General features: G+C 36.0%; 2 protein-coding genes across 3 annotated transcripts; one reads left to right on the plus strand and one right to left on the minus strand.

The window, feature by feature from the left end:
- The first annotated feature begins 474 nt into the window (after nt 1-474).
- Nucleotides 475-7,728, plus strand: LOC141633454 (ras-related protein RABC1-like). Of its 2 annotated transcripts, XR_012538219.1 has the most exons (9): nt 475-694; nt 789-915; nt 2,401-2,469; nt 3,188-3,253; nt 3,636-3,757; nt 4,174-4,302; nt 4,585-4,716; nt 6,986-7,048; nt 7,535-7,728. XR_012538219.1 is itself a non-coding variant. In XM_074445920.1 (8 exons), the coding sequence occupies exons 2-7, from the start codon at nt 789-791 to the stop codon at nt 4,690-4,692; spliced, it is 621 nt and encodes a 206-aa protein (XP_074302021.1). In that variant the 5' UTR covers nt 533-694; the 3' UTR covers nt 4,693-4,716; nt 7,535-7,728. The 2 variants fall into 2 exon arrangements, 1 of the variants encoding a protein (XP_074302021.1); XM_074445920.1 differs by lacking the exon at nt 6,986-7,048 and having other exon boundaries at nt 533-694.
- A 929-nt stretch (nt 7,729-8,657) lies between these two features.
- Nucleotides 8,658-13,154, minus strand: LOC141633453 (uncharacterized). The gene is made up of 5 exons (XM_074445919.1): nt 12,814-13,154; nt 11,727-11,899; nt 11,503-11,563; nt 9,596-9,665; nt 8,658-9,106 (listed from the first exon to the last, which is right to left on the minus strand). Exons 1-5 carry the CDS (start codon nt 13,004-13,006, stop codon nt 8,995-8,997), a joined length of 609 nt encoding a protein of 202 aa, XP_074302020.1. The 5' UTR covers nt 13,007-13,154; the 3' UTR covers nt 8,658-8,994.
- Between the last annotated feature and the right edge of the window lie 4,719 nt (nt 13,155-17,873).

Genomic DNA, 17,873 nt, shown 5'->3' on the forward strand with positions numbered 1-17,873 from the left:
ACATTGTCTTTCGCTAGTGTTTAATAGTTGTACCGTAGTGATGTTTAGTTACGAGTGTAATAAGGGCGTAGTTTGCCCTAACATTATGTAATTGCATCGTCTTTTTACTGTTGCAAAAAAAAAAAAAAACTAGGCCCTAAAGTAAAAAATTAAAAACAATTTGTGTTGTTTTAATAAGTCAAGAGTCAAGACGACAACAAAAACAAACACTTGCAGGCAGAAGATGCAATTAGTAGATTATACAACCAGTTGTATATGGTTGTATGGTGTAGAATTTGAGCTGTGTACTAAAGTTTTCGAGTTTTGTTAAAAAGACTCTGAGCTGTGCTTTAAAGTTTTTGAACTCACACACTTCAACATAAAAAAATAAACTCTTACAAAACTCAATAAAATTGCACATAAGCTCGGATTAATGTACCTGGTTGTACAATACTTATTATACAACTGGTTGTATAGTAATATTTGTGCAGAAGAGGGGGGAACCGAGTTATTAACAGAAATACAAAAAAAAAGGTGTGACGTCATTATTATTATTCTCGGCGGTTCGCCTTACTTCACCGATCATACATACATTCATACCTTCTCTCCACGTTTCCTTCTCCGCAAAACCTAATCCCCTGTTTCAATTTTCGCAAAAGATTCGATTTTTATCAATTTGATCCTATTAATTCCGCAATTATCAATTCAATCTCAGGTATTAATCTTCTCGATCAATCTCTAATCTTATTTTTTTTAGTAATTAATTTTTGATCTGAAGATTGATTAATTGCCGAATTGACGAACTACAGATGGATACGTCGCCGGAATTCGACTATTTATTCAAGCTGCTGATGATCGGAGATTCTGGCGTCGGAAAAAGTAGTCTTTTGTTGAGTTTTACTTCCGACACTTTCGAAGATCTTTCTCCTACTATCGGTACTAATTACTCAATTCTTAGTTTTTGGATGATTTGTTTGATTATTGTTATTGATTAGTCTTGATTTGATATTGTTTAGTTATTAATCGCCAGAAGCTAGATTAGTAGGAATTCAGGAATCAGATGAATGACCTTGTCATGTTGATATATTGGTGCACGAAGTTGTAGAATAAGACCGTTGTATAGTGTACGCCCCTTGGTATATGCCAAATGGAGTACCTCTTTTATTACCAACGTTAAATGAGGTGTTTAATATATAATTCTCAAGGATTCAAGGAGGGCAATTTTAGAAAATATTTCATTTGTGACCAAATATATACAAGGTTGCCTAGTTCGTTATGAATACGCCACATTCCCTATTCTCTGTGGTTGTGCTTTTAGTAGCATTTCATTGGTCTCTAAGGCAAAGTCTCGCTTAATCCATCGATCTCTTCTTCTTTCTTTAAACCGGTCCTATCTGATCTGTAGCTGGTAGTGACATGAAGAAAAGGTCAAGAATGGTCTATTTTACTCCCTCCGTCCCGGTCATTTGTTGTCCTTTGGTTTTGGCACAAAGACCAAGGAAAGAGGAGAGGGCCAATAGCTAAATGACAAGTGGAACAAATTGAGTGTGAAGGATCAAATTACTCATCAAGTTCATTCTTAAAATAGAAAGGACAACAAATGACTGAGACACCCAAAAATGGAAAAGGACAACAAATGACCGGGACGGAGGGAGTATTTGCTAAATCGCGAGTTTAAGGGGTCGGGTGGCTCTTACCTCAACAAAGGAATTTGTCTTCATTATCCTTGACTGATTGTACTGGAATTCTTGTTAGCGTTCATTGCCTTCCCAGATTACACTTCTGACTGCGTGACTGGCCGTAGAAGCTTAACTCAATTATGAAACAAGAGTACCCTTCAGATATAATTACTTCCATCTTTCGCAAGTTCATCCTCTATAAGAACAAAGGATGGATATAATTCCCTTTGGTCGAGATCTTAAGTGTGTGATATAAGCAAGCACCATGATAGTATACTATCGAACCGATATGTGACTCCATTGGAATTGTAAGAATCCTGTAACCCAAGAATGTTTGAAGGCTTTAAGCTTTACTAATTTCTACGGAGTAGTACTCTAGGATGGAATTAGCTACATGTATCTTTTTGTTTAGATTCAAGATTTTATTTATGTAGGTCAAATGTGAAAAGGAGTTTAAATGATGTAATAAATTATGACCTCCAGCGAAAATTTGCAACAAAACAAATAGACTTTGCCATACATTAACATCACAAGGTTTAATATTAAAGTACTTGTTCTTCCTCAAATTTATATTTTCATCATTTAAAACAGGAAAAAGAATAAAATTAAGTGGCTATCGTTGTCTTAAATGTACGTGTTATAATGCTAAGGGTTACAAGCAGTGCAACTTACATTAGTGTAGCAACTTCGGGCACTGATATTATCATCTGTGGTTGCTTTGGTTGACATGTTGTATGTGTAGGTGTTGATTTCAGGGTTAAGTATGTAAACATGGGGGACAAAAAATTGAAGCTTGCCATATGGGATACAGGTAACATCTTAGTCCTCACCGAGTCCTTGGTGATTTGCAAGGTCTTTCTTGTTCAAGTTTTCTGCAAGACGCTTATTAGCCCATATATGTTTCTGTAAGTTGTTTTTAGTTCAGTAGGGCATTATCGATCTAGTGAATATCTTGTTTTCAGATACTTTTTCTGGATCATAATTTTGATACAGAAAACGGAGCTTTCTCGTTTGATTGCTAAAGTAGAATGCTTTCTAGGAAACATGTCTATCTTCACAATCTTTCTTGGAGAGATATAGGCTGTTCTATCACATTATTATATTAACAGCCTCTATGTTAAAAACTCTAACTTGGTTTGACGCAATAACCAGTTGTCTAGATTGGTTTCTATGTCACTTTCATTTTCAATCACTGGCTATGCTAAAGCTATATGCCAGTCACATCGGTTATTAAGTTGTTAAGCTGTCATTTAGAGTTCTGATTCCTACCGAGTCTCACATATAGCCATATAGGGGGTGGCTGATTCATAGAGTCATGCTTAATCTTTGACCCCAGAAGAAAAATTTATTCACAAGATTTGGGTCTGAAGCTTGTAATCTTAAGTCTATAATTACACGCGTTCTTTCATAGAAATCATAAATTGGATTTGGCTTCACAATGATACTGTCGTTTCAAGTGGGAACCATGGTTTAAATTTTAAAAGGAACATTTGATGTGTCTTAATGATGACAAATGTGCTTTCTTGCAGCTGGTCAAGAAAGATTCAGGACATTAACAAGCTCATATTACAGAGGGGCACAAGGAATCATCATGGGTAATTGAAGAAGTCTTTTGCTTACAATCTTGTGCTACATCGAGCAATTTTAAGATCATATTATTGTCGTTCTATGTTAAAAATTAACAATTTATACATCCCAAGGACTTGAATCTTGTAGATCTTGGATTGTATGGTCTAAATTCTGAATTTTCATATAGGAGTAGTTGTTTCTTGAACACCCAAAAAACAATGGGTTCCTTCGACATGCTTGGATGCTTGTGCTGGCAACTAGTGTATGTTGTTGACTCATATGTGAAATGTTGTTCCGATTGTCTATAGCATTTGTTTAAGCCAACAGAGACACGGAGACACTCAAGGTGTACCTTAGGCTGTTTCAAGTTTCAATGTGATCACTAATGCTTGAACATGATGCAAACAGTATACGACGTAACTAGGCGGGATACATTTACTAATCTCCGTGGTGTATGGGCAAAGGAGATTGACCTTTACTCCACCAATCAAGACTGTATCAAGATGCTTGTGGGAAATAAAGTTGACAAGGTACATGGCATCATCTGTCCGGCCTTATGCTTTTGTATTTCATTTGTTTGTGTTATATACAACAACAACAACAACATCAGAGCCTTAATCCCAAAATGATTTGGGGTCGGCTGACATGAATCATCCTTTCGAACCGTCCATGGGTGAACGCACGCCAAATTCCGATTCATGTCCATAAAATGTGACTAATTTCTAATAGGAAACTTTTTTTGTGTTATATTTGGTAAACATTTTGCAGACTTTAGATAGTTGTAAGAGGAAACTTTTTGTATTGACTTTTTAAGAATGGCGATGCTTTAAAATGTGACTTGCTTTCTGGTTATTTTTATATATACATCAGAAGGCTTGAACATGTGCATGTTTCATGTATTTAACCTCATGTCTAAACTACCTAATCTCTAATGCTAATATGATAGGAAAGTGACAGAGTTGTGACAAAGAAAGAGGGAATCGACTTTGCTCGAGAATATGGATGCCTATTTATTGAATGTAGTGCTAAGACTCGTGCAAATGTGCAACAATGCTTTGAGGAGCTTGTTTTGAAGGTAAGGTTTTCTGGTTACACAAACTTTCATATTTCGTATGGGATGGCCTCCTGATAATATTTTCATGAAATTGGCCCACAGGTTGAGGTAGTTATTCCTTAGTTTAAGATTTTAAGGAGTTACTGCCTACTGGGTATATGGATAATTTTTTTTTCTTTTTCTTTTAGTCATATGGATTGATCTTATAGTATGTGAGACTAACTAGTAGGTATGCTTTCATTGTAGTATATGTGCTTCTATGGTGGCTTATTGTTGGCCTGAAGTTTGGTTTGATAAATGCAGATTTTAGACACTCCCAGTTTATTAGCCGAAGGCTCAGCAGGTGGGAAGAAGAACATCTTTAAGCAAAAACCACCCGAAGACGATGCATCTACTAGTGGCTGCTGTTAATAATTGCTATGAACAATTCTACAGGTCTACACCAAACCTCTCTCTCTCTCTCTCTCTCTCTCTCTCTCTCTCTCTCTCTCTCTCTCTCTCTCTTGGAAATTTGATTTTTACGGAGTGTACTACTACAGTTAACAAATTTACATAAAAATTTTCAAGAAAAACAAACACATCAATATGTTTACATCATTGATGCATTGGGGGGACCTTGTCCATGTTATTGTCTGGTTAAATTGTTACTTTCTGCAAATTAATATCTAATACAGCATAAGTTTATTTCTAAGTCACTACCTTATTGCAAATTACTTCCCCCTTCACGGTCATTTTTTTTTTTTTTTTTTGACAATGGTGAAATGATGTATTACATAATGTTCGCTCTCTGAGGGTAAGATTATTGGTAGTCTTGAGACAAGACTTTGGTAAATCTTAAGACAAGACTTACTCAAGACTACCAATAATCTACCCTATTCTTGACAATCCAAGACTCAACTTAAGACTTTGGGTGAGTCTTGACTCCACCTTAAAGGGAAGTTAACCAATGAGTGAATCCGATGTGTAATTTCTTTTTTGTGAAAAAAAAGGAGTAAAGTGAAAAAGTGGAGTCTGAGGTAAGTCTAACGGATAATGTAAAAAGTCTGAGATGAGTCTGAGGTGTGTCTGAACAATAAAGAAATAATAAAAGTTAGTGGAAGGCTATGTGGCAGAGTCTTAAGACTTGTAAGAGTCTTACTAATAATCTCACCCTTAGCCCATTTATTAGTTTCTTATTCAGCTATTTACATTTCAATATTAGGAATGATTCTAAGGGGTAATTTGATCTATAACATTCATTATGGTCCACCTAACATTCAGTAATAATGACCACAAATTGTCCACTTCCTTTTTCCTTGTTCTTTATGCCAAAAACAAAGATAAACAAATGAGCGTAATAATGGATTAGTATTTTACACGAACTCGAGTTCTCTTAATTTCCAGCAAGTTTTTTTTAGCTTGTTTAGTTTCTAGTTGTAGAGCTAGGGGCTTTACTAAGGAAATGGATAAAATCTGCAGCACAATCTTGAAATAGCAATTTAATTTAGGGGCGTTTGTTTCGTGCACGGGTATGAGTTTAGAACTAGGAATCATACCCGGGTGGTATGGGTTTGAAACTTGATTCCTTATACCTTGTGTTTGTTTCATTTTTGAGTAGTATAGGTTTGAACCTCAATTAAGGTTAAAATGCGTAAATTAAAATATTGTAAATAATAATTTTCAATATTATAATTTCATGATTATTTAATCAAATAAGTATATAAAAAATTCGGGGCTTCAAATTGATTAAATAAATCTCAAATTCATTAAATAGCTCTTACCTTAGTATCAATGCTGTCAGGATCGAGATTTTACTTTGGATCGATAGAGTAGGTAGAATCGAATCTGGTAGTATCAGATCGTAGGATCGTAAGATTTTACAAACTAACTAAATATAGTTTTTTATTTGGTAAAAATATAAAATTTAAGATCAAAATACATATTTATTAATATTAATCCATAAATTATTGATGAATAATAATTTTTGTGTCATTGTTACGAACTTATTTCTACAACTTAAACATGATTCGGATTTTACAATGTCATTATATAAAATATACTTCACAATTATTCTTTTTTCATAAAACCGGATCGTAGGATCGTATTATGATCCTACCTTTAGAAATTTTCAAACGAATAGGATTGTAAGATTCTACAACCATAATAAAATCATAAGATTTGGGATCGATCAAGTATCTTTGGATCGTAAAATCGTAGAATCGAATCGGGATTCTGACAACAATGCTTAGTTGTAATACTACGGTTTTCATAGGCTGGTATTCGACCGAGTATGGCCTACTCGGTCGAGTAAAGTGTGTCGTGTATCCTGTTTGGCTACTGCCCAGGAACACTCGGCCGAGTATGCGGAATATTCGACCAAGTGGAGGGTACTCGGCCGAGTATACTCTATCACTCGACCGAGTATCCGGTCCGTCGAGTGTTATTTCCGCGGTTTGATTTGGAAATGATTAGGGCAATATATAATACGCTAAACAGTTTCTAATTACATTTTACAAAACCTAAACACTTCTACGACGCTCTAATCATCTCTGAATCTCTCCTTTGTGTGTGGGTGATCATAGCAATTGCATTCACTCCTTTGTATATCGTCGGTAAGTCCTTATCATCATATTCAATGGTTCATATTTTAGGGTTTGTCTTTGATTATGAATTGGGGAAAATGGGGTTTTGCATATAGTGATTGTGTTATGTGATTGTTGATTAGGCTGAGTCTTCGTAGAGGAGCCGTTCTAGATCGCTTGCTTGTATTCCTTGCAGTTGTGCTAAGGTAGGGTTTCCCTACTCAGTTCCTGTTTAATTGATTTGAGATGTTTTGTTGTACTGTGTATGATTGTTGTGTGCTGATCATCGTTGGAGTGTTGGTGCGGTGGTGGTGTGGTGGTTGTGATGGTGTTATGATGATTGTGGTGGAGTCACTAGCGGGAGTGGCTTTACACCCTAGTTCGCCCTCCGTGGAACCCGCTACGGAAGGGGATGTGCACTAAAAGGGACAGGGTTATCGCTCGTTGATGAGCGGGATTTAGGTGGGGATTGGCTGCGGTTCCCCATTGGCGGCGAGGATTACCTGTTGCGATGGGTAATCTGGCAGGGCTACACACTTCGGTGTGTAGTCGGTTACTGTGTGAGATCGGGAGACCGAAGTTGGAGGATGATCAGCTGGTTGCTTTATACGTTTGTCTTACTTTAATTATTCAGTAACTGACCCTTTGTGTTTTGTAAAATTTGTGGTGATTCATTCGGGGATGGTGAGCAGATTGTGACAGGTGATGCAGTTGATGAGCTTTGGGCCAGTTATGGGGAGTCACCACGCAAACTTAGTTATCGCTGTCAAGAGTTGTAGTTATTATTTTATAATTGGTTTTTGGATAGTTTATGTCGGATTTTGAGACTATGTAAACTTTACTTTATCATACTTTAATAAATGTGTTTGGACTGTTGCTTTTGATATATACTAACCTCAGGCAACCGAGATGGTAACAGCCTTTTATGCTAGGGTAGTCCTTGATAAAGTACATTGGTATAAAGGGGTATTACATTAGTACCCAACACGACAATGGTCATTTACAGCTTTCACTTTTGGAAACATCCTCTTGCATTAGCATCAATACAATGGTCATATCACATGGGTACTCAGTTTTACGCTTAGTTGTGGTTCAGTGCCTCACACTAGGGGAGATGTCGAAGATAGCTTACACTTCCATTTTTTCGATATATAATCAATTGTGATCCCCTTGTGAAACTTAAATGTGGTTCCTGAAATTTTGCATCTAATTCTCAGAATGTGCCTTATGGAGGAAATAGTAGAGCCTTCAAGTTAAGCAGTTTAAGATATCCTGGTTGACGGTATCCGAATGAGTCAGAATTGTCAACACGACAGCCTACAATTGCAACATGACTAACCATCTTTGACATATAGTGGTGTCTTCATCGAGGATAGTAAAAATCAAATGATACACAACTTCAACGTTTTTATTTCATCAATCATCATCACCCAATCATGAACATCCACAACTTTCATTCAATTCTAACATCATGCCTCGCGCGATGTCATTCTAAGTAATGTACTGCAACTTTCGAAGCAATCTTCTGGACGCACCAAGTCATAATAATCCGACCTTAATAAATTCTACGTAATAAATTTGGAACGCTTCTGAACTTTGCTTGCATCTTTGATGACTAGCTTACCTTTTATTTTTCAATAAGTCGCTTTGAAGGCAAAAAAGGTCAAGGAACCGCAAGCAAAAGTAAGGGTCCTACACAAGGTGCAGTTACCGCACTGGAAATACAGAGCAAAAATCAACCCAGAAAATACTAGCACAATGATCAGCATGCCGACAGGGGAGTGCTTTTGGGCCTAACCACAAACCACGGGATGCAATTAATTCTCTAGTTTTCTCCATTGCAAAGGATTTCCTTGAATTTTAAACATGATTCTTCTCAATAAAGAAAGCCAGAACATTTACAAGAAACACAAATCGAGGAGGTAGATCAAAGTTGCAACTCAGACAAGAGTAAAGATTTTACCCCTCTTATTTCAAAAAAGAATAGATGTAGGATTACTTACTAAAACAACATTGAATCATTATGTTACGCGCAGCGTGCTTCGAAATGAGCTTTCCCGAGAATGAAAACTTTTAGGTTCTCGTGACACGAAAAGAGAATCGGGCGTAAAGCTCAAATATCGAATATTTTGAAGATAACCAAGTTAGAGCCTCACTTGGGGCGCTTATACAGTATGTCATCGACACTTTCTTTGACATAATGTCCGACTTTGCACATGTTCCTAGCTACTCCAGATGCAACCAGGACAGCATTTCTTGTAAATCTGCCATGTAGTAGCACAGAATTAGTTTGTTGAATAAACATGAAGCCAACTGTGAAGTAACAGATATCAATAAATTGAAGGGTTTTTTTTTATAACTACTCCCAAGCATAACCATCACCTTTGTAATTGCTCCCTACTTAAAAAAAACATTAAAAACTGCTTCCTTAATCTTTACTCAGGTGAAAAATTGCTTCAAAAGTCAATTCTTAGTGTTGTTCTTCTTCCTCTTTCAAGCTCACTAACCCTACAATCATCTCTATTTTGGTGAATCTACTCTCAGTAACTTAATAAAATAAACTGAGGGGTATATTAGTCTCTTTATGTCTCACGCACATGAGAATTGACTTTTGAAGCAATTTCGAACCTGAGTAAAGATTAAAGTAGCAGTTTTTAAAGTTTTTTTTAAGGAGCAATTAAAGTGATGGTTATGTCTGGGAGTAGTTATCAAAAAAACCCTAAATTGAATGTGATCAAATTGTTGCATCTTGCCTCGTAAGAAACTCTTCCGTCGTAAATTGGGGTGTTTTCTGCGGACGAGCTTGAGGAGTTGCACGATCCCCTGCAGGATAAGGAAGAACACACTAGAGCAGTTAGTCAGAGGATTTATGTATAACATAAAACTCTTACATCAACGTCAAGTTCTCATCAAAACTGGAGCTCTCAATTCTAGGTAGCCTAAGATTAGATAGCATAATTAAAAACAACAACAACAACAACAACAACATCAGAGCCTTACTCCCAAAATGATTTGGGGTCGGCTGACATTAATCATCCTTTAGAACCGTCCATGGGTGAACGCACACCTCAAAATGCGAAAAAAATAGAAAAGGGAAAAATGAAAAACAAAAGGGAGAGCGAAACATAATACAAAGTCAAGGTAAATTTATAGGTTTTAAAATCGAATTCCGGATTTCTTTTATAAAAACTTAAAATTTAAATCGAGAATAAAGATTAAAACGATTTTGAAAACCGAAGTAGAATTTAAAAAACCGGAATACCTTAAAAGTAAACCAAGTAAAATATATAAGAAAGTGGTTGGTAAAAAAGGATAAATAAAGGAGAGGAGAACAGCGTGAACACGGAAGAAGTTCTTAGATATCCGAACAAGTTAAAACCAGTGATAGTGAAACCTATCTGGGATCAAGTAGAGGCAAACTAAGCATTTCTTTTCTCCCTTCATATATAACTATGTAAGTACTCCCTCTTATCCAATCCAATCTATCCATGTTTCAAATTTCTCTCATATACTTTAAAATAAGGAGTCGATATTTGAGACTGAAAAATGGCTGATCAGAAAAATATACCATGTATCGAATAGATCAATGAGAAAGAGACATAATCTCATGGGACAACTTAAAAGCCATAAGGTTTCTTTCAGCCTTCCTAATGTCTGACAGATTTCAGTAACAGTGAGAAGACATGTCCCTCTCTAACTTCTACAGTTTTCACACTTTTTAACCAGATTGATAAACCTTGGAGAAAACCTCCCAATGGCTACAACACTATCTATTAGACAAGTGTCAAAAACAAATGTGCAGCACTAACAGCCCTTTAAATGGGTTGAGCAAAAACTCGTGAAAAAAAAAAAATCAAGATCACATGTACAGCTTGAAATGTATTACACAGGGATCCCCTGAGAATTCTGGCAGTACGAATTACGAAATATTATGACAACATATTTTTGCAAATGAAAATGTTGCTTTAAGGATAACTAGCTGTTAACAGACAAATGCGATTCCTCTCAGTCTGATTCAATAATTGCAACTGAAAGGCTAGAATTGCATACATTCAACACACATAAGTATTAACTTCACAGTGCATTTATATGGATACTCTGCTAATCTATGACAGGAATCAACGGATACTGTGATAATATCGAAGAACTTTGGCAGCTCTTGATAAGCAATCAACAAGATTCAGATCATAGAGATACTGTTGCTTTTGCATACAGTGTCAACAAAACAAGAAAAAGACCAAGCTTTCACACACTAATAGGAGGCCAGACATCCAGGTATACAGGCAAAGCAAAAATGAGAGTGCTAAAAGGTGAATAGGTGCTCATAAAAATTCTCATGTTTGGCTGACAGGCTGAGCGATTTCAGAAAGGCAGAAACTGGTGCACCCAAGTGTTTTGCACTTAAAAATCAAACAGAAAATGGGAAGTTTTAGATACTAGAAAATCTGATACTTGCTGTCGTGCACATAATAAGAAAATTATAAAAAGAGAGTATATAAAAACATCCAAAAAACAATCAATACCCATATAAAGTGCTAATTTTCCTACATAAGCTGTAAGATTCCACAGTCAACAATTGGCAGGATGATTATCAATCAGTAGCGAGAAGTCGAAAACAAATAAGAAACAAATCAAAGAAGCAGCGATGAACTTGTCATACCTTCCTGGGCAGATACATGAGTGGGGGCTGAATGATCTGCGGGTCTTTTGTCCACCAAGAGCTGCCCAGAATGAGAGTTTTTGAATATTAAACCAAACTACTACCGAGTAACAAGACACAGGAAAACAAAGTAGCAAAGAAACAGTTTCAGCCAACAAAAAAGACGAGTCCTTTTTCACGTACTAACAAAAAGTAGATAAGCCAAAAGGCTGAAAGAATCAAACCTCAAGACCAACACAAACAGGTAACTCTGCTCGAGGCTTTTGATTTCCGGTCGTTTGAGCGCCTTTGTTGTCCAAATAGACGGAGTATCCAACACAAGCATACCTGAAATCCGTAAGACTCCGCCCTTCTTTAGAAGCTTCGACTTCAGACTCACTCACTATATAATTGGGCACTGACCAAAACAAGATAAACTGTCATTAAGATGCCAAATGCATCAGCTTGAAACACTGCAAGGAACAAAACATCAAAAGTGTAACACCCCGTCCCAAACCGGGTCGGGAGCGGTTACTTATGAAGTTATGATAGCTCACCAGGCTATGTACATGGTCCACGGATCAACACAGGTCTTTTTATAGCGCATTTTGTCCTCACTCATGCGCATCCCGGGAAACCTTCCCAGGAGCTCACCCATACTAAGACTACTCTCAGCCAAACACGCTTAACTATGGAGTTCTTTTACATGGATGACCATAAAAGAAAGTGCACTTTGTTGATATAAGTAGTACTTTCAATCCCTTTAAGCACCAGTCATTTAAGCCTATCAATGGACCTCTTCAATTAACGTGGGGTGTTACAAAAGGGGCAAATTTTGAGCTCTCTACCTATTCACAAAAGACGACATTTTTACATACGAATCAGTTTGAATCCTAGAACAATGATCCTCTTTGCATTTTGCCAATTTGCAAGAAATCAATTTAGTCAAAAGCATCTACCAAACCATGAGAGTAGCTAATCAAAACATTGCCAGCAACAAAAAATACTCTCTCAAAACATCATCTGATGAAATCAAGAGCAAACCAGCAATGCAAGGCTCAATCTTTAACGCATTTCTATCATCAAATTGGCCAGAAAACTACCTCACCAAAAATCATAACACACAAATACCCACAAAAAAAAAAAAACTTTTATCCAATCAAATCAATTGCAACACCAAAATCCAAGACACAGAAAAAACCCAGCACAAAATGATACAAAAGATCCAAACTTTAGGCAGAAAACAACCCTAAAATCAGCATATTGATAATCTAAGAATGACCCAAATGAACCCTAAAAAAAATGAAATTGGGGATGGAAAAAAGAATGAACCTTGTTGAAGGGAACGAGTGAAGCCAACGCAATGAGGGTTTTTGCCCTTGGATTTGAGAATGGAAGAAAAATAAAGGGTACCCTTGCATGATTTACCCTTCCTTGCTCCGGGATTATGCTGCACTTTTGAATGACAATTTTCAGGTTTTGCAACTTCCTCATCAGCTTTCTCTTCTCTTTTCACCTCCACCATCTTCCTATTTTAATCTTATTCTTGATAACAAATTTGGTCTGATGATTTTTTATAATTTACTTAGGTGAAGAACGTTATTTCTGATTTTCTGATCTCTCTCAAGAACACAATTACCCCCTCTGGGAAAGTATAAAAACTTGCACTCCCTAATTTCAGCGCGCTTCAGACAGCTGTTTCTAGTCTGAAATAAAACGGATAATATATTGTCATTTTATAATAAAATATTATTATTTTCTGATAATATATTACCATTATTTTTCACAATCATTTCCAGGGTAAAAAGTGATACCTCTAGTGATAACATTTTGTGGATTAAATGATTATGTTCTCTTAAAAAATGGTAATATTTTGTCGGTCTTATTTCAGACGGAAAACAGTCCGTGCCCTAATTTACCCCCACTAGCACTATGTTGTCTAGGGATGGCAGTCTCACCCTTACCCTGTGGATATCCATCCACCCGAAATTAAATGGGTGGGATATGGATGACGATTTTTTTTCGAATTTAGGGTAGGATATGGATATGGGTGAATTTAGGGTGGGATATGGATTACCGTTAGAGCTGATCACGGGCCTGGCCTATGCGGGCTTGAGCCGGGTCGGGATTATAAAAATGGCCCACATGTGCGGGTTGGGCTGGACCGGGCCAAATGAGAGGGCCTATCTAACGAGCCCAAGCCCGGCCCTTATGGCCTAAATCGGGCTTTTGGGCCTATATGGGCTTTTCGAGCCCTAAAATTTACGACTTACCGGACGAGATAAGTAGTATAATACCTTCAACTTGTACTTTAAATGTGCACTTAGTATAAAAAATCGTACAAAGTATGATGAAATACATATGAATTAATCTCCAAAAATAGAATAAAAGACAATCATCGACACATTATAATGCTTAATCATATCTAGTAAATATGATTTATGTTACATGAACATCGCTTTTAAATCTCAATAAATATATACATGAGTTTATAAGGAATTATATATAAAATTTACGCTACTTAAACAAATTTTATAAGAAAAATATTCCTTAATTAATAAATATGGGCCGGGCCAGGCCAAAATTTTGGCCAAACGCTTGGCCCAAACCCGGCCTAAAAATACATTGGGTTTTTTTTGGGCCTGCCCATGGGCTTTTTTGGGCCAAAATAAAAGGCTCAAGCCCTTCAAAAAAGCGGGATGGGCCGGGTCGGGCCAATGGGCTTGGGCCATTTGATCGCCTTTAATTACCGTCTCTCACCCGCTTAACCACCCCGTGGATATCCGGAATTAATATTTATAATTAATTTTTTATTAAGTTAATAATTATTTAGGTCATTAATGATTTCCCTTTAAAAGTATATTCTTTTTATCAGAAGTTTTACTTGGTTTTAATATCATACTGTTATTTAGGAAAAGTAAAACTTGTGTTTATGTGTATATTGTTATTTTCACTAATCAAAGTAACTTACTTTTGTTAGTATAATCAATAATATAATGCGTTGGTGGTTTCTTTGTAGTTGGCGTGTCGTATTTGTATGGTCACTTGCTTTGCAAAGACACTTTGTTGTTGGATTTATACTGGGTTGCTATTTTCTAACACATATTGTTACTTGAATTATGTATGCTTTTTAATTTTATCGTCACAATTTTTTTACGATATACTATCTTTAAAGTTTATAAGCTGTGAAAATATCCAACGGGTACCCGCTTCACCCGGTGGATATGGATATGGATGAATGAAAAAATATTAAATGGATGAGGGTGGGATATGGATGACCATAATTTAAATGGATATGGATATGGATATGGCTCCACCCCATCCATATCCCACCCATTACTATCCCTAATGTTGTCTCTTGTAATTGGAAATCTCATGATTTGCAAAAACAAAGTGGGTTTTTGCTTACCATATTTTTTAGAAAATGGAGGAATTAGAAGTTCTCAAATGCCTACATGATGTAGGAATTTACTTACCTACTCCCTCCTTAGTCATTGAGAGTTCCATGAGCAACCAAATACTTTTGCTGAATTCACCCGAATTGGACGTAGAACTTAATCAATCAATATCTATTTATATTAATAAAGGAAGCTTTTTTCGAAAGATTACAAAGAGTCCAACTATTTCGAAACACTTTCGAGCTAGAATAAAGAAAAAAATAAAATAAACAATATAATCACGTTATTCTTTAAGACTCTTATCAATTAGAGATTGATTAGGAAACAATTAGATTAGGTGTTGGTTTTCTAATAGTAGTATTAGAGATTGATTAGGAAACATTTAGATTAGGTATTGGTTTTCTAATAGTAGTATTTGAGTTGAATTTGCTTACCGTAACTCAACCCTATAAAAGTAATTTCCGATAATTGTAATTCTTTGAGAGCTTTTCTTATGATTGTTAAAGCATCTCTTTGTATACTTTTATTTTATATAGTAGTATTTAGATTTAGATTAGATTTAAATTTATTTGTTACTATTATAATATAGTAGACGAATGTTTGGTCTATAGTGCTAACTTTTTGTATTTTGTATCCCAAATATGATACCTTTTGTTTTCTCTTGCAGATCATATTTTTTTGAAAGTTATTGTACTCAGTTAGAGAAAGAGTAGAGTGATTGAGGTATGCCATATAGTAAGCATTATTTCAAGCTTGATTTGCAATTTGTAAATATTTATATTGTTTTGCATTATCTACTCTAACCTCACAATTTGATTTTTTTTACTATAGTATACAGTATATACTGTATTTAATTTGAATATTTCTAACTAAAAGATTTGAAGTTAAGGTAATACTCCATTCATCTTAGTCATTTGTTTATTATATTCTTTCGCCTTTTTTGTTCTCTTTCGCATGCTATGATGAAAGCATAAAACCTATAATTTTAATTTAGTCATGTATTTTACGTTATTTTAACCGCCTTATCGATACTACTATTTTATTTACACATCGTTTCTATTTATTCACCATCCATTCATTGTTTATTACTATGGAGTAGTTTCTAATTGCTTATATGTAGGTCCTTGAATTGGCTTTTTTGCTCTCTTTTCAAGAAGTTCGTAAAAATTGGATCAGCATGCGCCTATTATATTTACACATCGTTTCTGTTTACTCATGCCGGTAAGTAGTGAAGATAGCAAAAACAAAAAAAACCGTGTAAGATGTCTATTTTAATATGTTATTAATTCGAACTAATTTCTTAGTTTACCCTTAAAAAAAAGTGTATGTAGATGATATTCTCTTATTTACTGGTAACAGTGTAACATAAATTTGTAGTTGCTTTATATGCCAACAATAATACTTGGGTGTTTTCTTTTCTTTATCTGAAAAGCTTTTTCTTTTGATCTTCTTTTTCGCACCTACTATAAACAGGTCAATGTATTGCCCCTTTTGTAAGTTGCACTCCGTATTAGTTATATACATCAACAATCTTAATGGCGTGTGTGCATCTCATGACGATTAATGTTTACTAGCAAACATTGTTATAAGAATAAGTATATTTGCAGCAAACTTTTGTGTGTGCACGAAAATGGCCGAGTTTACACAAATCTAAGTGTGTTAAATAGTTTCTACTGCAAAAATATATTGATGACAAGATAGATACTTTTAATAGCATCTTAGTGTTGTGTTTGGATTTAAACTGGAAAATTTTAGGTCTCGTTTGGTTCATACGGGAATCAAATGCATGTGTTAATTGGCAATGCACGGGAGTTTAATTCCAACATCACAATTCACATGAATAGCAAGAATCCGTTTGGTTGCCATGTTGGAGTTCTATTCTCCTAGGAGTTTTCAATTACCATGAGAGGGGTAAGTAGTTAAAATCCCCCATCATGCAGAAGTTGGAAACTCCCCCATTTTACAAAAAATGGGGTAACCAAACAACTTGCAAAAACAACAATTCATGGGATTTTAAAATTCTCATGAATTTGGTGGGCAACCAAACGAGGCCTTTGTAACACCCCCATACTCCAAGTGCCTTACCAGGACCACTCAGGTATAAGGATGCTACCATCTCGGTTACCTAAGGCATGATATTCATAAGACAATAACGAAACAACTTTAAATGATATAACTTTAGTGAAAAGTACAACTGAAACCAAATCCCAAAATACGGGTACAAGTTCTCAAACCAACTGCTTCATGAGTTAATCGAAAAGTTATAAAACTAATAAAACTACAAATGGATGACTTCTATCGTCGGACGGTGGCACATCCCAAATATCCCAAGACTAACTCAAACTCGCTCAATTATCGCTCACCATCCCCGAATGGATCATCGCAGTTTTTACAAAACAACAACCGGGTCAAGATTAATCACACAACTTATATATATATATATATATATATATATATATATATATATATATATATATATCAACAATACGATAAAATGACGACTTAACCGTCACACACACACAATCACACCAATCCCAACAATCTCAATCACCGTCATCCCACCGGACCCGACCCCCGGGGGGACCGCAGCCGTTCCCACCTAAGCCCCGCTCATCATACCGAGCGATAACCCCGTCCATTAATGTGCACATCCCTCCTGTGGCGGGTTCCACAGGAGGAGAAACTAGGGCGTGAAGCCACTCCCGCAAGTGACTCCACTCACCGAGAACGCATCTCGAGAACCGAGACAAACAAATCCACAATCACAATCACAATCGTCACAATACAATTACGATATTAAACAATCAATCTCAACACATCAACAATCATCCCATTATGGGACTAATACGAGTAGAAATCCTACCCGGAAAGCACAACTATCGACGGTCTCTACAAATTGTATCAAAAGCCTCTTCTACAAAACCTCCTCCTATCATACAACATATAAACACTACCAAATCACAATCTACACAAAAACCCCAAATCCCCATATTA

The sequence above is a fragment of the Silene latifolia genome, chromosome Y (genome assembly GCF_048544455.1).
Source record: "Silene latifolia isolate original U9 population chromosome Y, ASM4854445v1, whole genome shotgun sequence".
In the NCBI taxonomy this organism is placed as follows: Eukaryota; Viridiplantae; Streptophyta; class Magnoliopsida; order Caryophyllales; family Caryophyllaceae; genus Silene; species Silene latifolia.